Genomic DNA, 26,058 nt, shown 5'->3' on the forward strand with positions numbered 1-26,058 from the left:
AGAAAATGAAGAACTAAGAAATTTAGGGTTAGAACACTTGCGGCAACGACAACTATAATGATTTAAAATTGAAAGTGAAGAACAAAGAAATATCCGGTTGGAAGATAAGCGACAGTCATCTCCTTTTGTTACATTCATATTACCGTTTGAACAAATCTAAGAATCAAATGAGTTAAAGCTCAGAAATGAGTTATTCTTCGTAACACAAAAAAAAATGTGGAGTAGAATTATTCTCAAAAAAATACTTTTCCATTGACAGATCATCATAGCAAATAAACATTAATATATTCCCCCAAGAGAGAGCATTTCTCATGCTAGGCTGAACAGTTTTCCAATACACCTTTTATGATGCCAAAATAAAACCCATAACACGGGAAAAAAGTATTTACCGTGCGGTCACGCAATAGAGACACGCACCTATTCAGTCTCTAGGGAAATATATATTTAAACTCATTGAACACATCGGACAATGTGCTCAACTTGTTTTTCCTTATGATAAACCTTGGCGCTAACCACCCTATGGATTTACTAAATTGATATCAAAAGTAATATAAGCACACATACATATACTCGTACATATAAATACATATACACATAATCTCAGATCTGACCATTAATAATAATAATAATAATTTATTTATGTCTTCTTTACATACAAAAGATGTACACAGAGGAGTATGGAAAGAAAGCTGAAAAATATGAAAATTACACTTCTTATGAAAATAAGTAAATCATAGCTGTTTTTTTGTTTGTTTTTTTTTGCAGATAACTAAAAAAAACCACTCACAAAACATGACCTATAAATAATAACATAACTCATAAACATAACTTATAAAATAGCACCCATAAACATAGCGCATAAATATCTATTTTATTACAGAAATAACGATTAAACTGTTTTTCCATTAAATGAGACAATGAAGGGGAAAATTTATTCTATTTTCTCTAGACCGTCTAAGAAATCGGTCGTATTGTTGATCCATTTTAACAGTAATATCAAATATTCCGAATTTTCGTATAATATAACTATTTTTGAACCAAAGTGGAATCCCAAGAACATAAAACCGGAAAAAGTAAACGCGGATGCTTTTTTATCACTTTTACTCAAAAACTTCAGAAATGGAACAATGAAAAATACATGAAGTGCAAACATTGAATTATAAATTATAGCAAGTGTTTGTTTATCAAAACGACCTTTCACCCTGACTAGCAGACCATATGTTTTCCAAAGTTTTCCCAACACAGATGATAACACCAACTCCCGCGTAGCTTTATTGTACTAAAGCTACTAGCTTTGTTGTAGCTGTATTGTACTGAAATTCACAATAGATGGCATTCTGCATGCATTCCATAAGTTTAGGTGATGACAGTATTTAGTGTCTAGCAACGTACAATCACTGGATTTTATCCATAATTTTAAAGTTTCGCATAAGACGAATTTTGTAATCCAGCTGTAAAAGAAAAGAAGAGGAAAAATAAAAAAATAAATATTCAATATCTGCAAGTGCGCACTTAAACAAACACACACAATCCTTTATTAACTATTCTTAAATTTTTTCAGGGGTCTCAGGGTGGACGGGGATTTATAATCCCCCCCCCCCGAGCTTTCCCTGTCTCTAGGTTAGAAAAAATATACCTTTCATTTGGTATTTTGTCATAATGCATATTTCAAATATAATAAAAACGATACGATACGGAAGGGAGGAAAGATGTAATTTATGCTGTTGAAATATGATCATAAATATTACGTCACTTACGGGATTTTTTTTTTCAAAATTAATGCTCTTAAGGAATTTTCTCAAACTCGTGACCTATATAGATGTTTTTCTTTAGATCAGAAAATCCCTGGGAAAAGGGTTTTGTTTTCGAGAAAAAATACATACATAGATAAATATACAGTTATTGTTCATTTAGAGAGGCAAAGTATAAATGTGTACCTATAGTTGTGCCAAACTGAAAAAAAAATTGTCCAATTTTTTATTTATTATTATAGTTTGTATTTATTTATATTATTTATTTATATTTTTAGTTATTATATTTATTTATTATTAAAAAAAAATACCCTATATTTTCTTTTATCTCTATGTGTTTGTGCCTGTTCTTTGTTTAACTGATTAATGAAAGCCTAATTTTTGTTTTGTTGTCTAATGTCCAATTTTCTGTTTGCTCATCTTTCAACAATTCAACCACCTGCACAAACCATTAAAGCTGTTTGATTGCTTTCTATTTGCTTGTGAAAGGGAAACCTGTTCCTGTATTGACCTTGGCCTTTTCTTTTGTTAGGTTGAAATCATACAGTCTCTTAAATAAAATATTATATACTTATTATTAATTTTGCTATTTTACCCTATATCTGCGTAGCAAAGGTTGAAGCAAATGATGTCTCTGTGTATGTTACTTGTATTATAGCTGGTTGTAATAATCATTTTCGAAAACATAGCTATGTAATTATAAAGTTGTGATTGATATCATTTACTGATCCTATTTTTGTTTTTTAGTATATATGGGTAATGCCGTCATCAAGTGCAAGATGCGCGCAGCTGCCGCGTGCCATGGATAAAGTGCCGTTTTACTCAGCGCTAAAGAAGTTCCGTGACTATCTAAACGGCTTAGTACCGAGCATTGACGATAGTGAAATAGTTTTCCCAGAAGCTCGTTTTCCAGTTGGTGATGAAAGTGTTGATTTCAGTGATCTCAAAGATGATAGCGATTTAATCAGTTACTCTGGTGATGAGCCGTTAGGCATGGGGAAAAAGAAGAGAGGTAGACCAAAGAAGGTAAAATCTGAAGACGGCTTTCCTTTTAAATCAGAAGGATCTTCGGATGGACAAATTCTTGGTATGCCTCCACCTGGGGGGCAACCGCTGGATTTCAGTATAATGGGTGATGGGACACCAAGAAAGAAAAGAGGTAGGCCAAAGAAAATTAAGGCAGAAGAGACCGGTATGATTTCGGCAACTCCAACTCGGAGGCCATCAATGCCGCATGAAACGCATGTAATACATCCCAATGACAATTACATCCATTATTACAGTCAACATGAAGACTTGCGGCCAATCGGTCATTTTGCCCTGCCGCCCCCTATGAGATCTCCTAATGCACCCTCTTTCCCCCCTCATTTCCCGCCAAATGCTGGATTTCCACCATTTCCGCAAACACAAGGATATGGGGAGCCTGCTAGCCATAGCCCGTTACAGGGTGCGTACCCGTTCAGCAATATGGGCCATCAAAGCCCTCATGAAAATCACTATCCATCACCACAAGTTTTTTCTCAGCAAAACAACCAGAGTCCTTATCCTCAAAATTACGCTCAACAACCTTCGTTTTCGCCCTCTTGTGGCACCCAGCCGGTGAACTTTAGTCAGAGTCCTGCTCGCGTGGGATCAAATCATTATCATCATTCTCCTCAGGCATACAGTCACACACCTTCTCCTGCTGTGACGCCTCAATCAAGCTCTTCGAGTCAGTTTCCAAATTTTAATACAAACGATTTGCCTACTGATCTTGGACCAAATGCAAGTGGAAGTTCTTTGACAACGAGTCCTCCCCCGAAGAATTCCCCTGGCAAGGAATTTGAATCGCAAGAAACTCCACAGGCTGAAAGTCCTGTTGCAGTTCAACAGCCAAGTGAAATTAAGACTGAAGAAGAGTCGAAACAAGATTTTTATTCGCAGGAATCTGCGTTTCATGATTTTGGGTATAAGACTACCCACCAAGAATCATTTCCCCCTAAACCCACTCCCTCTTCTCAAGATTTAGCGGCCAAAAGTCTCCATGGCCTTGAATCCCTCGTAGATCAAATCCCAAATTTGGGTGAACAAGATGCAAACCATCAATATCCGCCAAATACACTTCACCAATACGAGGCTCAATACGGTGGCTATAACTATGGAGACAAAAACCCCTTCCATTGTCAGTCTAATTACCCAGGATACAATTATCCCCGATATCCCTCTGATCAGCAGTTCTCCTACCCCCAATATATGGGTAGAAGTCCATATCAGGCGTCAGAACCAGGGTATGGTTCTTACGGAGGGCAATATGGTGTTCCTCCAGCACCTTATGGAAGCCCTGCCGCTGGTAGTCTACCTTTCCCTCAAGATTTTAGCGGGAGCTACCCGTATCAGTATAGCAATAGTCCCTATCAGCAATCTGTAAGTCCCCCAGTGATGGATAAACCTAAGCAGGAGTCGCTTAACTTTGCAGGCTTTTGATAGCTTTAAGGTCTCGTGTATAAAGTACAATGCCGCTCAAAAAGATTTGTGAGTTGATAGATATTATGTGGAAACATCTCTCTTTTATCCTAGTGTTCCTGTTGTTCATCATTTTTGTTGTTTTTTTTTTAGTGGTTGTTTGGTTTGTTTTGGGTTTATTTTTTAATTTTGTTTTGTTTTTTTATCACTGCATACCAAAAAGCACTCGGTTCTAGGCTAGCCAAAATAGTTGTCCAATCGTAAATATTCTTATCTTGTAGCCTGAAGTTATCGTAAAAACTGTTTTCAATATTCTGATTATGGAAAAAATTATGGAAATTCTTCTTTTTTCGGAAAATTTTGGCCTTTTGTTTTTTTTTTTTTTTCTAGTAGAGATCCAAAATTATTTCTTTAACTCTTGGTTATTCAAGTTTTAAATAGTGTTTTTTGTTAATTTAAGGTAAGGAAAGTGAATGGTAGTTTTTTTCCCCTATAACTCATGTTGTTCCTCTCCGTGGTGAAGCTTTTCTTCTTTTTTTTTTCTTCTATCTTGTTTCAATACGCATTTTTGGTTTTTGAATTTTTACTTGTTTTCTAATTAAAAACCGGAAAGCCAGTTTTGAAAGTGACTATAGTAAAATCCATGGGTGGAAACATTTAATACCCTGAGTTCTATTTCTTAAATAGACCTTGCTTAGTAGAAGTATTTTCAAGGGCTACAAAAACCAAATTCTTAATTAATTTTTTTTTTTTTTACCCAACTTTATTTAGTGTTGTTATGAAAGCACTTCGAAATTTCACTTTAAAATTGGTTCCATTTGTCAAAACTTGTATCAAAGTGTACTTTTTTTTAATCCTTTTCAGCATGCAAGCTTTTTACGTTCTGACGTCGTCGTGAAAAAGAAAATAAAAAAGGAGGTAGGTCGTGTGAAAAAAAAAATAGGTGGAAAACAAAAATCATACAGTATTCAGCCAAAAAACCTAAGAAACTTGGACTAGCTTGAATTAAACGAAATTGAATTAAGTGAATAATTAAACTTGACAGTTAATTAAAATTAGATAAATAAGTTTGCATGAAGGATGTTCTGGCTGCTTTATAGAAAAGAAAATAAAAGGCTTTATAGAAAAGAAAATAAAAGGTAGACCGTGCGAAAGAAATTTATGGGAAAATTATAAAATTTAATCAAAAACCTAAGAACTTGAATTAAATTGGATTAACTTGGCTTAAATGAAACTGTATCAAATGAGTAGTTAAACTAGAAAATAAATTGAAAATAAATAAATTAAATACATCTAGCGAATTAGTTAATTAAATTAAAGCCTAGATTTTGAAGCTTCCTATAAAAGAACATTTCATGCACTTATGCAGATAAGAATGAAGAAAATTTGTTGTTGTTGTAGCTAGTTGAGAAGGGAATGTCTCTGCAAGATTACCGAAAGTTATGATACAGTTATCTCTTTATGACATATAAGAGATAACTTTTTATACATATTTTATAGATGCATAAAGCTTGGAAATTTAATGGCCGCTTTATGCTCCAGTTTTTTTTTTTTTTTTTAGAAAATTTAATCTTTAAACGCTTTAAAACTGTAATAACAACTAATTTCTTGTAGTTTATAAGAGGTTGTTTTCTAGTTGAACTGTTAATGCCTATTTGTTATTTGCTTCTTACGAGTTTTTTGCCTCATGTTATGATGGTTTAATTAAGTCATTCGGAAGTCAGATTATTTTATGTATGGTGGAAAAAAATTTCTGGGAATTTTGGCCTGGAAATTTGGCAAATTTTGAAATTTGCAAATTTTGGCCTGGAGTCACTCAACTTGGCTTTAAAAAAAAAAAAACAGCAGAATTTAGCAAAGGCGCACAACACTTAGTGTCCAACACTTAGTGTCGTGGGGGGAGTCAAATGTTTTTCTGGAGAGGAAGGTGGAATACGGGAAAATGTATTTTTCAACCATTAATTTGATAGTTATGTAACGTTAAAATTATTACTACTATTAGTTTCTCAGTGTTGCACCAAGCGCCCTGGGGCCAAATACGGTCAATGCGACCTAAGGCCAACAAGCGGCCTGATCCCCCTTCTCAACCCTAAGTCCTTCCTTGTTAGCTCTTCTTACCCCATTTGAAGCCAACATGCTTTTTGTTTGCCCCACATTTGGCACCCCACCCCTAGTGATTTATCATTATTTTTAGTGATATTATATATTTCTTAAACAAAAATTAACTAAATCAATACATAAATCACTAGATTATTGTAGAAAATTACTAAATCTACCAAAAAATCGCTAAAATCTTTTGATTTTTTCTCAGCGGGTGACAACACTGGTTTGCGCCCAGATAGATTGATAAAATGTCTAATTGACTAAGTTAATGGAAAGGTAGTGTGGTCTTCTTCGTTATTTGGGTTAGTACAGCAAGATAAAAAAAATTAGGGGATGTGTAAAAACAAAAAAAGACATGTAGACTCTTTTAACTGTTGTAATTATCAGTTTCTGGTTAAAAAAAAGTTTTTTCTAGTATCGAAGAAATTTTAAAAGTATTTTCCAACTGTTTTAGTAAAAAAGTTTTTTGTTAATTTATTTGTTTATAAAATAAATAAATAGATATTTATTTATAAAATGCATAATGTTTGACAAAATTGAACAAAATTTCTAATAGGCAAACTGAAAAGGTAGTGTGGCCTTCGTCGCTGTTAGGACAACTATAGTAAGACGAAAATTTCACAGAAGAGCAGAAAAACAAAAGACGCGTTTGATTGTTTTCAAAAAGCTACTTTTGATTGGCAAAAAAGTTCATTTTTGGGAAAAAAAGATTTTTTCTTTGTTAGAAGAAACGTTAAAAGTAATTTCGAACCATATTATAATAAAATACGTAATGTATTTGGGAAAAGAAAACAGAAGGTTCTAAGTAATTAAGGATCAGAAACATATGGGAAGCTTCCGAATTAAGCTTGCGGATTAAGACGATTGATTGAGTTCATTAAGCTTCCGAATTAAACCAACGTATTTAATAAATTGTCTGAGCGCGTCAAATTTGTGAATTGACACCAGCGGATTATGTCAATTGATTAAGTTCATTAAGCTCCTGAATTAAACCAATGGATTAAGCGAATCGACTGAGCGCGTTAAGTTTGCGGATTAAGCCAATTGACTGAGTTCATTAAGCTTCCAAATTAAACCAACGAATTAAGTGAATCGACTAAGCTTGTTAAACTTGCGAATTAACACCAGTGGATTAAGTCAACTGATTAAGTTCATTAAGCTCCCGAATTAAACCAACGGATTAAGTGAATCGCCTGAGCGCGTTAAGTTTGCGGACTAAGCGTGTTAAACTTGTGAATTAACACCAACGGATTAAGTCAACTGATTAAGTTCGTTAAGATTATGAATTAAACCAGCGGATTAATTGAATCGAAACTAACGGCTTAAACCAGTCGACTGACCGTGTTAAATCTGCAAACTAAACCAATGAAAACAGCGTTTCAAGCTTATGAGTGTAAGCTCTGAATCTTTGTTTCTCAAAAACACTGTCACATAGTTTATGGAACCAATTCATGAAAATACTGGGGAAGGGAACACATCGGAAAAAGGTGGAAAAAATGAACACCTTTTTCAGAGTCTATAGGGGGGGGGGGGTCCAATAAAAATACCAAAAAAAAATATTTTATAAATCTAAAGATGGGGAACAGGCAATCAAGGGACAAATACCCACTTTCCCCAATCGGTGCCACTGCACGTAAAACATTGGAAGTACCCCCCTTTCTCTGTTGTTACTTAGTTTTTACTCTGAAATATTGTAAGACAATGCAAAAATACTCTGACAAATAAGACAATCATAGAAGATGTCTTCCATAGCTGTTTTTAAACTCTATTGCCTGCTATTTATTAAAAAAACAGAAACATCGATCGCGAATACGAGAAGCTTTTGGATAAAAAAAAAAAAGAACGGATGAAACCAGTAAACCAGAGCCTGTGTAGCTTATGATGAATGTATGCTATGAATCTTTGTATCATAAAAGGAAGTGACATAACGCCTTTTAGTTTATCCCGGACCTATATAAATGTAATCCCACTCATACTATATATAAACTAAATATTGTTGCTTAGTTCTAAAAGTGAAAGAATCTGCGTAATTAAATTTAGCTTTAGAATCTTAATTTTATATTTTTAATTTAATTGCATTACTGATAGCTTTACTGATCAATGCCGAAGTTAATCCGAAGGTATTAACTTCGGCATTGATGGCATTGATTTTATTGAGTGAAAAATACGTGAAAACATGGGGGAGGGATTAGTGAAGTGAGATATTTTCTGTGATAATCCAAAAGTCTAAAGCGACATAACATTATGGTTTTTGTTAAGTTAGCTAAGAAAACGTAATATATGAGGAGCGAAAAAAGAGTGATGGAGATACTAGGGGAGTTAGGCATTGGCTTTAGTATTCTGGAGGTCTTGAATTGCAAAATAAAGTAATTTTTATAAATTAAATTTTTTGAAAGCTATGGATGAGGAGCCAAAAAAGTGAAGGAGGGAGTGGAAAGGGAAAAAACTAGTGAGGAGAAAAGATGAAAGAGGGAGTGAAAAATTTCCTGTGGTAATTCTTAAGTCTTACGCTGCAAACAATTTTTTTTAAGTTAGTTTTAAAATTTTACAGGTGGGAGTGAAAAATACTAGAGGAGGGAAAAGAGAAATAAAAATTTGTAGCTTGAAATATCTGACGTATAGTGGAGCGAAAGAAGTGGAGGAAGAAGTATAAGAATGAGGCTGTGGCTGTGGTAGTCTAAAATTCTAAAGCTTAAAAAAAATTGTTAAGTTAGTTTTAAAAATAATATGGATGAGGAAATGAAAAAAAATGGAGGAGGGAGTGTGGTTTGAGGCATTGGACATTGTAATCAAAGGTCTTATGCCGTAAGAAAGTATTAAATGGAGAAGTGAAAAAGCTGGAGTGTCTTTCGATTTGTCTGGCTCCTATAAATGTCCTCCAGGGTGCTCTGTCTACTTTAGTAGTTTCAAGGTTTTCCAGCCAATTTCAGTCTTGATTAATTGGGCAAAAAAACGCTGTAAAATCATCAAAAAATGAAGGGCTCTGTCCATTTTGATAGTCTCAATAATTTTCAGCTAAAGCCGGTTGTGACTAGCTGGAGAATAAAATGCCCTTTGAAGTAGGGCATCCCTTGTATTCTATTTGAACGCTCTTATGATCAAATTTGAGTAAATTCCATTGATCTAATAGGACAAGTTCCATTTGTTTTTCCCGATATCTTTATCCTCCAACAGTCCGGAAATCCTCTGGCTTTCTTCCTCAGATTCCAACTTTTCTCCATTCATTGTCCAAGGAAGTGGAAAGATTCTCACTCTGACAATGTATATTCTCCTTTGCAGATCATTGAGTCCTTGATCGACTAGTGCCTAGGACAATAAAGGCAATAATATTCGCACCATCATGTTTTCCCAGTTGCTTCCTCAGATCTGTTAAATTTAAGTGGGATTATTAGCTTTCCATTAGTGCTATTTGTTCTATTACGAAAGTTTAGCACAATAATATCCAGCTTCCTCGGTAGTTTTCTCGTAACTGTTAAATTTATGTTAGGGCTATTTACTTTCTATTAGCGCTGTTAGTGTTATTATGAGGGTAGTTGACACGGGAAGTGGCAGGGATAGGGTCATGGATAAGACCTGGAAATGAACAAGTACGCTTTGAACAAACAATTGCTTTCTTAGCACATCTTCTTTAATGTTCTTGAAATATTAAAAAATAACGTCAAATAAGTCTATGTGTACCGACTGTTCATCGTAAATAAACAAAATTATTGGATACTAATAATAATAATAATAATAGGTAATATCCAAGTACGGTTTATATGCTATTCAATCCCATTATAACTCAACCTTTGTTCAACTCAACCCCATGTAACTCAACTCTCTTTTAACTCAATTCCTATTCAACTCAGCTCTAAATAACTTCAACCCTTTCAAGAAGCTAGGTTGAATGGCGTTGATCTAAACTGCGGTTGTGTTAAATGAGTGTTGAGATAATTGGAGATGATTTAAAGGAGGGCTGAGTTGAATGAGGGTTGAATATAATGGGGTTGAGTTACACTCACACCTCCTAAACATGGTTGTTTACCGTGCTATATATAAAAAGGAAAATATAGAAATTAATAACAGTGGGTAGAATTTTTAATTAAGATAGTTAACGAAGAAGAAACTATGATGGGAGGGGGGTTCCTTGTTCTTCCTCCTGAACCTCTCATGTCTTTATCGGCCTTTACACAAAAACGAAACATTTCCACGAAAAATCGGTGCTGAGTCAAGGTTAGATCTAATCTCTACGTAGTGAATCCGATGCCTAAGTTGTATCTAGTTTATTATTAAATAAAAAAAACAATTTTTTTAACTGAAAGTAAGGAGCGACATTAAAACTTAAGACGAACAAAAATTACTCCGTATATGAAAGGGGCTGTTCCCTCCTCAACGCCTCTTTGCGCTAAAGTTTGACTCTTTTTCTCAAATCTAATTTTTAAAACAGTGAAAAACTTTAGCGCAAAGAGTGGGGCGTTGAGGAGGGAACAGCCCCTTTCATATACGGCGTAATTTCAGTTCGTTTTAAGTTTTAATGTTTCTCCTTACTTTCAGTAAAAAAAAAAATTGTCTTTTTTTTAATTTAATTTCTGAACGTTTTTGAATTAATGCAGGTTTTGATTTTGGCTCTCCGCACATGAATACTTAGAACGAAATTTGCTTTTTTTTTTTCCTTTTTGGCTAAATGCCTTTTTCTTAGTTTTGATTGGACGATTTTGAGAAAAAAGGTGTGGAGGAGGAGCCTTAGTTGCCCTACAATCTTTAGGTTACTTAAAAAGGCAACTAGAAGTTCTATTTTTTTACAAACGTTTTTGTTAATAAAAAATATACGTAACTTTCGTAACGAACTTCTATATTCGTATTTTTTTATTACGTATATGAGGGGGTTTGTCCCCTCTTCAATACCTTGCTCTTTACACTAAAGCTTAAATTTTGTCCCAATTCTTCAAGAATGACCCGATCTGGGATTTAAAGGGGCAATAACAGATTCACTGGCTTTCCACAGCCAAAACTTAGTAAGGACGTAACAAAATTAAGATCTAAGTATCTACGTTCAGCAGAAAACGGAGTGGCAAAATAGGGCAAGAGAACTTCGGAAAATCCATTAACGAATTGTTGTATGTTAATCTACTTATTACGTTTCAAAATTGAAAAAAAAAATCACTATTGTGAAATTTCTTCGAAGAATCGATACCTTGAGAGTTCGATTAGATCTTTTCAAAAGTTTTAAATGCCATGAAATTTACTATAATCTTTATGAAGAATCATAATTTGTTGTGCTTTAAACTTCAGAAATAAAATTAAGCTATTTCCCAGCTCAAATTCACATCAATTTATAATTCTTTTTGAAAACAACGGCCAGAATTTTGTGAATGTTTGTTTAAAAAAATAAATAGTAATTATCAATCAACAGATTGATGATATTTGAAATTTTACGGATGAAAATCAATGTCAACATTAACTAATTAATTTTGATGGCTTATTCGTGACAACACTGGTGAATACATAGCCTTAAAAACTTCATTATTATGCACCAATCGAAAAACTGGTAAAAAATTTTTATAATTTTTCAAATGTATGTTTTTTGATCAAATGATATTTTCATATTTCAAGCCAGATTGACAATTTTTGTGAAAGTTTGTTAAAAAAAAAATTATTTACGTTCAAGAAAAAAGCTAGGGATTAGAGACATGAAAAAAACTAGGTTCGGAAAACCCAGAAACGAAATTTTGCTTCTTCATCTTTTTCTTAATAAAAGAAAATTGTTGTTTTACCATATTTTTCGAGAAAAAAAAATCATGCAGATTTAACTGTTGAAACAATTTTTTTAGCTCAGAAGCCTGTATAAGCTTAAGTTTTTATTCATTTAATTAGAATTTATTTTGTTTCTCATCTTGCATTTGTTCTTTTTTCTTCATCAACGTGGTATGAAATAAAAATAAATTTAGTTATTTTCTCCATATATTGCCTCGATTTTGTCATCAATTCCAATTTTTATATTTAATTTGACTCATCTTCTTTTCTTCTTTCTCATATTCTTTTTTCTTGTATTATTGCATTGTTCTTTTTTTTATCTCTTTCAGTAGGAACTTTTGGTATAGTTAAGGTTTTTGGCTAAGTGCTGTCAATGAAAATACTTTTCTTAAAAAAAAAAAATAATGAAGTACTAAAATACAAAAAAAAAAAATCTCAAAACCTTTACATTACTTCTATAAAAGATTATCTAGAAATACTTAAAAACTTACCTTAGTTATCATTGTTAATACATCTTTCGTATTAGTTGTGTTATTTGATTATTAAAGGTTATTATTTTGTTTCTATGGTTATTGTATGACTATAAGTTGTATTGTTAGACTGTTTAGTATAAAGAGGGTGGAAGTTTTAAAATTAAGAAATCTAGATTTAATCGTTCTTAGTGAATACTTTTGTCGTAAAATAATCGTGATACCTTTGCGAAAGATGTCTATGTTTCTTCCCTTGCAGGATATTTAAGTTAAAAACATTTTTTTTTTAGTTACGAAGTCCACAAAGCTGTTGTAGATTACCCATCCCAGTAAAGTTTAAGTTAAAATTACGATTGGATGATATATTTTTTGTGAAATTTATTTTATAGTGACTGGTTTTGTGCTTACAGAGAATAATCATAACAAACCGCTTGACATTTACCATGTTTTCATTAGACATAAACTAAAATTCAATCCAGACCAAAAATAGAAAATATTGGTTGTGTCATGTGGTGAATTTTATTTCAAATTTATTCGAGCTTCGGTGCCAGTTTTTCCTTTTTTTGGGGGGGGGGGCTGGTTGACACTTCCCATTTGAAGATTCAATTAAACCTTACTAACGCGTTAGTAACTTGAAGGGCGTTCTGGTACATACCCTAAATTTTGCAAGAGTGGGGAGAATGGATTGTTTTTGTTTTTTTTTTATGATTTTAATGGCCTTTTTTGTTTTGGGGGAGCGGAGGGGTAAGGCAAGATTTTTTGTTTTGTTTTAAGGCTGAATTTTGCCCGTAGAACCTTGGTGTGTAACTTGGACTTTCTCCTTGAAACTTAGTGTCTAAGTATAAATGTCAATTGTGTTTTTATTCCTACAAGTTATTAATGAGTAGAACAATTATTTGTCATACTGCTTGGGTTTTGGCTCTTGTTGCAATAATTTTTCTTTCACTTGTTTTATTTTGTTGTTATATTATAGGTTATTTGCCAAATGCTCAAGCTTATATTTTTTCTTGATCCTGGTATCCAATCTTTCATTGTGTGATATCTTTTTTTTTTTGAAGTTAGTGTGAGAGTGTCAATTTTATAGAATCTGTTAAAGAAAGGAATTCCGAGACAGCTATGAAAACATGGCAATCTAACACCTCTCATCAAGAATATATCATAAACAAAAATAATTGCCTATATTTTATCCTGTTTCATAAATTCAAGCTGAAAAATTAAATTTACTCTTCTCCAAGGGTGTAGCCAGAATTTATTTTTTAGGGGATGGGGCGGGGTGGAGGAACAAAAAAATATCGTCACAAAACGTATACAAAATTAGTTTATATGCGTTTTGTCTATTTTTTTACAGGTCAGCAAGAAATTTTGAGGTGTTTAAACCGAGTAACATCCACCCCTGTATACGACTTTTCTGTTCTCATAATATATTGAAATGTTATTTAAAGAAAGTTTCTGTTCTTGTAACCGGTTATTTTAAATTGATTATCTTTTTTTTTAGTTTAAAAATTTAATTTAAAAAGTGGAAATTTCTTCAAGTTAAAAATATGTTATTGTACAGTTCATTACTTGCTAAATCGCTCCTACAAACACAGAGGACAATAACTAGCTAATTTTATGCTTCGTACTAAAACTCTCCCTGAGTAATTAGAAGATCCAACGAGGTATGTCCAAAAGTGGGTTAGTTTAGGGTCCATACCCATCACCATCAAAATGTTATCTCTGGAATTCTAAAACATAGATTGAAGCAGGTCTTTCGTTTCTGAAGTGACATTAGGGGATGTTTGTTTAGTGGGGGAACGTCTAAGATATAAAAAAATGCCTTTTCAAGAAACTATTTTTCTGTGTTCTTTGAAGAGGTGTCCTTAACCAATCAAAGAGACCGGCACATATGCAGTAGGCTATTTATTTATTTTTGGGGGTGGAGGATATAACAAGATAAGATGTTTTGGGTGAGGGAATAATACAAACAAATTTAATTTGATAATGTGAATTAGAAGCGCCTAAAAATAAAAGAACATTTAGGATTTTGGGGTACCCAGAGGCCCCCCTCCTATATACGTCCCTGCAAAGGTGACATCTCCGTTTATTCGTGTGTTTACATGGATACATATATACATTACATTTATAAATAAAATAGAGTATATTTATTAAATGAGCAAAGATTATGTGCAAAGATTAATAATAGCTACTTCGGGTCGAAAAAATCTAGCTTTTTGTGATATTTACTATTCATTTCTTTGGCACCAAGACAAAAAGATATTTAGTTTGGTATATGTTGAGGTATCCTTTATCAAAAGAGCATAAAACCTGTGAAAGCTTGCAAAAATTCACAGGTAATTTCAGGAGATGCTAAAAATGAGTAGGTTTCCCGGGGGGGTACCCAGATCCTAAGTAAAATTTTTCTTTCGTGTTTGCCTGTTTCTTCCCCTTCTAGATTGAGAATACATCACATTTCACAGCAGGGCTACAGAATGTATGTGCTATTATTTTTGTACAAGTCAGCATGGCTATCATTGAATAATACATTATCATACTTTGTAGTAACTAACATCACATTTACATATTGTCAAAACCAACAAGATTTTTAGCTTTTTTTTTAAGAAAGACTAATTTTTTCATTAAGTGTCAATTTGCCTAATTAATAATTTATTGTAGGTAATTATCATTCAGCAGGTACTTAATAAAAATAATACCTTTACCATGCGTTTGTGAAAACTTAATTTTAAAGGTAATTAATTTGTATTCGTGTATTAAACTTATTGCTTTAAACCGGTTGAAATGGATTAGGAATAGTCACCGTTTTTAGACTTTGTTCAGTTGGCTCAACGCTGATACGGAGCTTGTTAAGACGCGTCTTTATTTACGCTTTTCTGGCAAAGCTGTCCAAGTGACATCAAAATGAATAATCAATGCGGCATATTCTAATTATTACTGTGTACATTTTTAGAAGAAGTATTTTAAACTCAAATGGCCCCTAGGGGACCATGTGCCCCTAGATTTTGAAGAATACCTTTTTTCTATTTTTTAAAGTAATCTTTGTTAGTATTTTCATTTAAAAAAAATGCCCTCCCCCTCCTGGATTTTGAAAAAAAAACTTCTAATATTTTTGAAAATTGGTTCCATAGGCTCCAATTAAAGTTGTCCTACCTAACAATGCAAGAACTAAAATCTTTGCTTCTTCTTCAATTAAGATCATTAATGTACACCTTTATAGAGTGCCCATCTGTGCCCATTGAGTCGCTACCCGTTGTGTGTGATTTTCGTCAGATTTATTGGAAAAGGGCCAAATTAAAGCATTTCTATAACTCGCTGTGCTCTTAAAATAACAGTTGGCTACCTGTAAATCATTAAAATGATTGCTAATGTGTGGAAGTGTCGTTGAAGAGACATTTAAAAAGAATAAGCTTTTTGAACCAACTTAACAGCCGGTTTTTGCGCTAGGAATCTATAGTTTGAATTTTCGCATTTGGCTTTTGGAACTGATTTTGTCTTCTCTGATACTCGGGGATTTGGGGGATTGATAAAATAGATTATTTTTGATCTCCTTGGATGTCAAGAAAGACCAACTTGGATTTCTTAAATCTCTACTCATTTCGGCTCTATATTTATGTATTAACTGTCTATATGTAGGCAGCATGTATATACCGCACTTTGAAGTATTTGAAATTTTGGGGATCTTGATGATTATCAAGAATTGCTTGAAAGTTTTTTATGTGCGGTAAAGAGGCGGCCGGTGAACGTATTTGAAAGATTTTTCTGTGATCACAACATCACTGCTCCTAATTCTCAAATATGAGATGGTATATTCCTTTCTTTTTGGATTTTGTTTCATGTATCGATTTGGCTTTAGAGTGCTATGATAATCTTTTGGCTAAAAATTTGTATAAATTTTGTATAACAAACTACGTAATTTATTCAGGACCTTTAATCTTTTCTTTTTTCACTTCATCTTATACAACACTAACACGCTCAGACATGTATTTTAGCAATATAGTTTGTACATAGAAAATGTATATTTCAAACTTGCGTTTTTGTGATTCCCCTCCCCCTGTGTTTAGACCAAAGATGCAATTACGCTTTCGATTGTGTTAAACAAAATTATGTTAGAAATAGTGAAGTTTCTAAACTCGGAAAGGATCTAAGTCACTTTGTTATGTTCGGACCTTTACCTATTGCATAGTTGGTCTTCTGTGTTAAGTTTTTGTTTATATTTGATCTTGTGATCTCTTTATTAGCCTTGAAAAAAGTATCAATTCTCAATACATCTTAATACATGTCTTATAAATCTGAATATTGATGTCTACAATCATTTCCTTTGCTACGGACGGGGGGGGGGGTGCAGAAGGGAATTATCATGTCCCTGTTACACAATGGCATCGACTTTTACAAAAGTGAATTTTGTTTCTTTTCAAATGCACTATGCTTAGCGCTAGAATTGCTTAAGATACATATTTTGAGCTTAGGACAACAATGTTATTCCCTAGTCTAAGGTTTAAATGAGACACCTAGAAGAATTAAAGAAGTAATCAGAATTGTATTGATTTAGTCGTGTGACTAATACATTTAAAAGTGTCAAATTCAAGATTTGTGGGGGGGGGCTCTGGCTAAAATTTGTTGCCCCTTTGCTCTTCTTTTGCTCAACAGATTCGTATATTAGTAGACACTGTAAATAATTCAATAGGCCCTAAGACCAAGAATGAGGGTGGGATCGATAAATCTGTATAAATATAAGCAATTTGTGTCAACCAGTTCTCCCACTTGAAATTTAATAATGAAATGTAATAGGTGTCGCAAGATTCCAGAGCGAAAAAAATTCCTGGTATGGTAAAAGTCTGTTTCAGTACCAAACAAAATACGAATGATTGTAAATCTTTGTGACAGGTTACATGGCAATTCTTCACAGATAATTAAATTATGCTTTTTCTGGCAAATCAATAAAGCCAATAAAACTTTTCTCGACTTGTAAGTGCGGCCATTATAATAAATCTAACTCAAATTATATTCTATTTTATTTTTAAGTGAATGAGACTTTGAAAACTGCTTGGAGTATAATCTTTATGTTCGCTCTTTAGGTCTTATACTTTTAATTCTCACTAAAGAATATACTTAAAAACTATCCGGATAGGATAAAATGAAATCATATATTTCCTTATAGGTCATATGGGTCTTTCATATTGTATTCTAACAGCATACGAAGCAGAACTAGATTTTAAGCATATATATATATATACATATATATATATTACATGCCTGTTCTTATTTCCTCTCCCTTCTACTCCCCTTCCTCACCTAATCAATCCTAAAAGACAGTTTTTGGTAAAAAAAATATCTGGGGAAGCCCAATATAATACCCCCTAAGAAACCTTAATTCCAGCTAAAAAGTTATCTGATTCAGCGTTGTATTGGTGTGGTCAATATTTTGGGTCAAAAGCACCTTCTGGCTAGTTCAGGCTTTATTTGAAGATATCCAGAACCATAAAAAAAATATTTGATAGATATTCTTTTCATATATAGAATTTGGTAATTTTTTTGAGGCTATTTTTATGTATAATTTAGATGAGATCGTTCGAAGTTTTTAAGTCCATCATATCAATTGAGTATCTGCTTTAAATTCACTTGACTTCGGTTTTCAATGCTTTCTATTGACCGTGTGTGTGGAAGCTAATTAACATTTTCAAGGTTCGTGTTTTCACTTTTTAAGGATGCGTTTTATTTATTTTTCTTGTTTTGTAGTTTGGAATGGCAGAAATGACAATAATGTTGTATTTATCTTTTTGTTGTCAAAGTTGTAATAATGCTCTGAATAATGAATATTAAAACCTTGTAAGTTATCGGCTTTCTCAATTTAGTGACCAACTAGGATGTAGAAATAAAAACAACTTGCCATGTATCCTTATGAGGAATCGAGAAAAATTCTACTAATATGGAGTCACACGACTCCCACAAACATGCACTCAAATACCATAGTAAGCGTGGCCTTCCTAAGCTTACTATGGTTGGCAGTTGGAGCCTAAAAACCTAGAAGTGGCCTTTTCTATTGTGACGTCACATTCTCAGTTTTTTCCTTTCCTCTCTTTCTTTTTACAGACTGTACCTAAGACTTCTATTTGGAATGATGGAGTTACCAAAAGAATTTTGTCCAATAGTTTGGGGGTGTGGGTTAAGAGGATTTTTTTTATCCGTATTTTAAAGGTAGCTTCACTATATGATAAATGTTTTCTTGTGTTTCAGAAGAAACAGCCTTTTTACGTGCATTTTTGCGGCAATTTTACGAGTCAGAAATGTTTTGGAGGGTGGGTTAAACTTAGCAACCCTGTCTTCCTGGATACGACCTGGGTTTTGAGTATATATTTTTTGGATTTTGACTATTCATTTTTTGGTTTCTAAACAGTTTAGGATAACATGTCGTGTTTTAGAGAACGTGTAGCAAACAGACTGACAGACAAATAGATAAGCACATAATGTCTAACACACAGAAATAATGAGCAAGTTCTTTTTGTCGTTCACGTGAATAATAGTAATTTGTATTAAATTTTTCACATCACCATAATTTCTCATAAAGATTAGGCTATATTAGAATAAGCCATATTCCTTTACAGTTGGATAAAGAGCAACTTCGTCAGTTCTTGCCTTACATTTCGTGGCCGGCTGTTAATTGTACGCACCGTAAACGCACCGCTGGGACGTTCATAAAAAAATATTTTGCACCTGATGCCGAATTTTATAGCAAAAATTCTTAATATTATATCCTGTATTATGACGTATTATAGTATATCTATATATATATAAATAAGTTGTCTGTCTGTCTGTCAGGTGACGTCATGTTTCTGTGTTGACTGACGTCATGAAATTTCTGTGTTGACTGACGTCATGAAATTAGTTGTCGTCATTTTTGCTTTGACGGTGACGTCATTCAAGATATTTAAGACATATGTTCACGTAGAAATCTATTAATGTTTAAGTTTAAAATGACTGATGAACTTACAATGGCAAAAGCCGATGAAGATGCTCAAAGAGTCTATGCCAAAAAACTTGCTGCTGATAGAGAAAGTCAGAAAAGAAAGCGTGCCGAGGAATCAAAAGAACAGCAAGGAAACAGGCTTGAGGCTGATAGAGAAAGAAAGAACAGAAAGCGTGCCGAGGAATCAAAAGAACAGCAAGGAAACAGGCTTGAGGCTGATAGAGAAAGAAAGAACACAAAGCGTGCCGAGGAATCAAAAGAACAGCAAGGAAACAGGCTTGAGGCTGATAGAGAAAGAAAGAACAGAAAGCGTGCCGAGGAACTACCAGAGCAACGCGGAAGCAGACTTGCTGCTAAAAGAGAAAGTGAAAAAAGAAGGCGTGCCGAGGAATTACAAGAACAGCAAGAAATCAGGCTTGCTGCTGATAGAGAAAGTAAGAAAAGAAAGCGTGCCGAGGAATCACAAGAACAGCAAGAAATCAGGCTTGCTGCTGATAGAGAAAGTAAGAAAAGAAAGCGTGCCGAGGAATCAGAGCAACCTGAAAATTATCGCCTGGCATTCAGGTACAACCCAGTCGATGATTATAGCTTGAGTAGATGTGTTCAAATCGGGACAATGTCTAAAATTTGTCCCTATTGCAAGGCCTTGAAATTCAATGGTGAAACAATGGGAATGTGTTGCGCCTCAGGAAAAGTTAAACTTCCTCTATTGGCTGCACCACCAGAGCCATTGAAGACTTTCCTTACTGGAACTACGTCAGAATCTAAGCGTTTTTTGTCACAAATCAGAAAATACAACTCATGTTTCCAAATGACGTCGTTTGGAGCCCAAATCGAAAATCCAGATCAATTTATGTCTACTTTCAAAGTCAAAGGGAAAATTTATCATAGAGCAGGGTCCCTTCTACCATTCTAAGGTGAGAATCATAAATTTTTACAATTGTACTTCATCAGTGATAGAAATTCTGAATTGAATGTACGTTGCGAAATTTCTCCCAACGTTGAAACGACAATCGTTTCCCAATTGCAACATCTTTTCCACGAAAATAATAATTTAGTGCGTCTGTTCAAAACAGCCATCGATTTGATGCCTACTGATACGCATAAAATTGTTATTGCCGCTGACAAAACGCCTCCTGGCCAACATGTGCGTAGATACAATGCTCCAACTATCGACGAAGTGGCAATCGTTATGGTCGGTGATCAGTTTTTACCTCGAGATATTATTCTTCATAAGCGAAACGCTCAGTTGTTAAGAATTGCTGAAACTCATCGATGCTACGATGCCCTACAATATCCTATCATTTTTTGGGATGGAGCCGACGGCTATCACTTTAATATTAAATTGATGAATCCAGCCACTAACAAAGAAATGAATAAGAAATGCAGTGCAATGCATTATTATTCCTATAGACTAATGATTCGGCAGGATGAAGAAAATTATATTTTAAAATGCCGTGAATTGTTTCACCAATTTGTCGTTGATATGTATGCTAAAATTGAATCAGAACGTTTGCTATATATCTGCCTGAATCAGACCAAGCTCCGCTCTGAACAATACATTCATTTGCGAGATGCAGTTATAAATGACGGTAATACCACAAACGTTGGAAGATTAACAATTTTACCTTCGTCATATGCTGGCAGTCCCCGTCATATGCATGAATATGCTCAAGATGCTATTGCGTATGGTCGTCCAGATTTATTTATTACATTTACATGTAATCAATCTTGGGACGAGATACTGCAGCTTTTACTTCAAGGACAATCGGCGGTTCATAGGCATGACATTACGGCCCGTGTCTTCCGGCAAAAGTTGAAATCACTGATAAACTACATAGTAAAACTTGAAGTGTTTGGGTCAGTGCGATGCTGGATGTACTCAGTGGAATGGCAAAAACGAGGTTTGCCACACGCACATATACTAATCTGGCTACATAAAAAAATTACTCCGAACGAAATTGATGATGTGATTTCCGCTGAAATACCTGATAAAAAATGTCGATAAGGGGTTACATGATATTATTGTAAAAAATATGATACATGGACCTTGCGGTGCACTGAACGAAAATTCACCATGCATGGCCAAAGGAAGGTGCACAAAGCAATATCCTCGACTTTTAGTATCAAACACAATTACTGGCAATGATGGTTACCCACAATATAGAAGAAGATCTACTGAAGATGGCGGTAAAACAGCAATAATAAAGAAGCGTAACGGTACCACCATCGAAGTAGATAACCAGTGGGTTGTTCCATATTCCCCATTATTATCAAAAACATTTAATGCAAACATAAACGTTGAATACTGTAACTCCGTAAAGGCAATCAAATACATATGTAAATACGTCAACAAAGGCAGTGACATGGCAGTTTTTGGCTTGCAGCCCGAAAAAAAGATTTCGACGAAATCGTACAATATCAGGCTGGAAGATACATAAGCAGTAATGAAGCTGTTTGGCGAATTCTTTCATTTCCGATACATGAACATAGTCCAGCTGTTGTTCACTTAGCGGTACATTTACAGAATGGTCAACGTGTTTATTTCACGGAAACCACCGTGCAACAAAGAGTCCTGAATCCACCGGATACAACACTAACAGCTTTTTTTTCGCTTTGCAAAAATGATTCTTTTGCAAAAAAACTGCTGTATACTGAAGTGCCTTCGTATTACACGTGGAATACTAAAAATAAAGTATTTGAACGTCGAAAACAGGGTAAGTCAGTCGACGGCCAACCTACCATCTTCAAAGATACCACGATAGGAAGACTCTACACCGTTCACCCCAATCAACATGAATGCTTCTTTCTACGCCTGCTTTTGGTGAATGTACCCGGTCCGACATCCTTTGAGTATTTGAGAACTGTAAACGGTACTATACATGACACTTACCGTAGTGCATGCCAAGCTCTGAATTTATTGGAGAATGACCAACACTGGGATAACTGCATCAATGACGCGTGCGAAACGTCAACTCCAAGTCAAATTCGTGCATTGTTTGGCATCATTTTAACAACTTGCTCTCCATCAGCTCCTACAGAGTTATGGGAAAAATATAAGTCAAAAATGTCCGAAGATATACTCCATCGAAAACAGTTAGAGACGTCAGATATGACTTTTGATTTTACATCAGAAATTTATAACTACACTTTAGTTATTATAGAAGATTTGTGCGTACATATGGCAAACAAACCTCTTCAGGATTTGGGAATGCCTTCACCTAACCGTATCGCTGCTGTTTCGACATGTGTAGAATTGGATCGTGAACAAAGTTTCAGTACGAGTGATCTATTGTCGTATGTACAAAATAACATTTCCAAGTTAACGTCGGAACAAAAAGACATTTATGATAAGATAATGCATTGTGTCGATAACAAAGTTGGAGAAATTTTCTTTTTGGATGCGCCAGGAGGTACTGGTAAAACATTTGTGATAAAACTGATTCTGGCATCATTTCGATCAAAAAATGATATAGCGTTGGCAATTGCGTCGTCCGGAATAGCCGCAACATTGCTGCCTGGTGGAAGAACTGCTCATTCCGCTTTGAAATTGCCTCTGAATTTGCATTCTACAGAAACTCCCACGTGCAATATTTCCAAATCATCTGGGATGGGTAAAGTATTGCAGCAATGCAAACTTATTATTTGGGATGAGTGCACAATGGCACACAAAAAATCGCTCGAGGCTCTGGATCAATGCTTGAAAGATTTGAGAGGGAAGTCGAAACCCTTTGGCAGCACATTAATATTGCTTGCGGGAGATTTCAGGCAAACATTACCTATAATACCTAGATCAACTCCTGCAGACGAAATGAATACTTGCCTGAAAAATTCTAATTTATGGGCATACGTAAAAATATTAAAATTAACTACGAATATGCGTGTCCGATTGCAAAACGATGACTCTGGTCAAGCGTTTTCAGATCAATTGCTGACAATTGGAAACGGAAAGCTCCCAGTAGACTCAATTTCAGGACGTATACAACTACCTGCTGATTTCTGTAATTTTGTGACGTCCAAAAATGAATTGATTGAAAAAGTATTTCCGAATATTCTAAAAAATTATAAAAATAATAAATGGCTAAGTGAAAGAGGGATTCTCGCACCCAAAAATATACGCGTCCATGAAATCAACAATATTGTTTTGACCAAGATTCGAGACCAGGCAGTCCTTTACAAGTCAGTCGACACAGTTTTGGAACCAAATGAAGCGGTTAATTATCCATCTGAATTTTTAAATTCCATAGATCTTTCAGGGTTTCCACCACACGTGCAACAACTAAAAATAGGCGTAGCCTACCAATAAAACTTTTAAGAAATATCAACCCACCAAAGCTTTGCAATGGCACGCGACTTGCCGTAAAAAAAGAACAATGAAAAACCTAATAGAGGCCACAATCTTGACAGGGCCTTTTGAGGGTGAGGCTGTTTTTATTCCTCGCATTCCCATGATTCCAACGGATCTCCCTTTTCAGTTTAAAAGATTGCAATTCCCAATTCGATTAGCATTTGCAATCACCATTAACAAAGCTCAAGGTCAATCATTAGAAAAATGTGGTATAGATCTTAATACTGATTGTTTTTCCCATGGACAATTGTACGTTGCATGTTCGAGGGTCGGTAAACCTGACAATGTATTTATATGCAGCGACAATTGGACAGCGAAGAATGTTGTATATTCGCAAGTTTTACGCAGTTAATTTGTATTGTATCTATCTATCTATCTATCTATATAAAAACGAGTTGTGTGTATGCATGTTTGTTTGTTTGTAAAAAGAGCGTTTGCATATGATGTCATTATTAGTACATACGGCTTTGTATATGCAGAGACAATGGAAAAGCCAAGAATGTTGTATATTCGCAATTTTTACGGAGTTTAACTCCTGCAGACGAAATGAATGCTTGCCTAAAAAATTCTAATTTATGGGCACACGTAAAAATATTAAAATTAACTACAAATATGCGTGTCCGATTGCAAAACGATGACTCTGGTCAAACAGTAGACTCAATTTCAGGACGTATACAACTACCTGCTGATTTCTGTAATTTAGTGACGTCCAAAAATGAATTGATTGAAAAAGTATTTCCGAATATTCTAAAAAATTATAAAAATAATAAATGGCTAAGTGAAAGAGCGATTCTCGCACCCAAAAATATAGACGTCCACGAAATCAACAATATTGTTTTGACCAAGATTCGAGACCAGGCAGTCCTTTACAAGTCACTCGACACAGTTTTGGAACCAAATGAAGCGGTTAATTATCCATCTGAATTTTTAAATTCCATAGATCCTTCAGGGTTTCCACCACACGTGCTACAACTAAAAATAGGCGTACCAATAATACTTTTAAGAAATATCAACCCACCAAAGCTTTGCAATGGCACGCGACTTGCCGTAAAAAAAAACAATGGAAAACCTAATAGAGGCCACAATCTTGACAGGACCTTATGAGGGTGAGGCTGTTCTTATTCCTCGCATTCCCATGATTTCAACGGATCTAATTTTTCAATTTAAAAGATTGCAATTCCCAATTCGATTAGTATTTGCAATCACCATTAACAAAGCTCAAGGTCAATCATTAGAAAAATGTGGTATAGATCTTAATACTGATTGTTTTTCCCATGGACAATTGTACGTTGCATGTTCGAGGGTCGGTAAACCTGACAATGTATTTATATGCAGCGACAATTGGACAGCGAAGAATGTTGTATATTCGCAAGTTTTACGCAGTTAATTTGTATTGTATCTATCTATCTATCTATCTATCTATATAAAAACGAGTTGTGTGGATGCATGTTTGTTTGTTTGTAAAAAGAGCGTTTGCATATGACGTCATTATTAGTACATACGGCTTTGTATATGCACAGACAATGGGAAAGCCAAGAATGTTGTTTATTCGCAATTTTTACGTAGTTTGAAACACATATATAAATCTATCTATATTCACAGGTGGGACACAGGGACACAACTACAATGGCGCATAACTAATATGGCGCGTAACGACTTACGCGCGCGGGGGGGCGCGAAGCGCCCCACCAACTAGGTGTTGGGGTGGCGCGAAGCGCCACCCCAACAGCTAGTACATTATATTTTAATCATAGCATTAGAAAAAAAGATCATAGAATTATGCTATAAAACCAAATTATATTGCCTTATAGAAAAATATCACATCGAATAACGTGCAAACTGAGGAGATTAGTGGGAAAATGGGAATAAAGATAGAACTTAGGGAAGTCCAGTGGCCTTTCACCGTTGTACATGTCTTTGCTTCAGGAGTCTAATTCCATAATCACCTCAGATAAATTAAAGTTAAAAAATTTGTTAAAAAATGTGTTGGCACAAAAATTTGTTAAAAACGTAAAAAGCTTATTCTTCAAGTCTGTGTTTTTCCATTTTTTGTCGTCATTCGGATTCAAATAATGAATATGATATGTAAAAAAATTCTTCTTTTTCAGTCGCTATAAAGTTACGAATAATCAAAACACTTTGTTACATACACGCTAACTTCAATAAAAAGTGTTTGATGGAAGAACATATATATTTAATATATATGATATATAATATTTAATTAGAGCTTTATAAGAACATATAATATTTAAT

At 34.4% G+C, this 26,058-nt stretch overlaps 1 protein-coding gene across 1 annotated transcript in view; it reads left to right on the plus strand.

Annotated features, from left to right (window-relative positions):
- LOC136035277 (trithorax group protein osa-like) overlaps positions 1-18,327 on the plus strand; it is a gene marked incomplete in the record, with an annotated part of 231,052 nt that extends 212,725 nt beyond the window's left edge. Inside the window, 1 exon segment of the mRNA XM_065716958.1 lies at positions 2,499-18,327. Within this exon segment, the coding sequence (XP_065573030.1) occupies positions 2,499-4,214 (1,716 nt within the window).
- Positions 18,328-26,058: the final 7,731 nt, after the last annotated feature.

The sequence above is a fragment of the Artemia franciscana genome, chromosome 14, assembly GCF_032884065.1.
Source record: "Artemia franciscana chromosome 14, ASM3288406v1, whole genome shotgun sequence".
In the NCBI taxonomy this organism is placed as follows: domain Eukaryota; kingdom Metazoa; phylum Arthropoda; class Branchiopoda; order Anostraca; family Artemiidae; genus Artemia; species Artemia franciscana.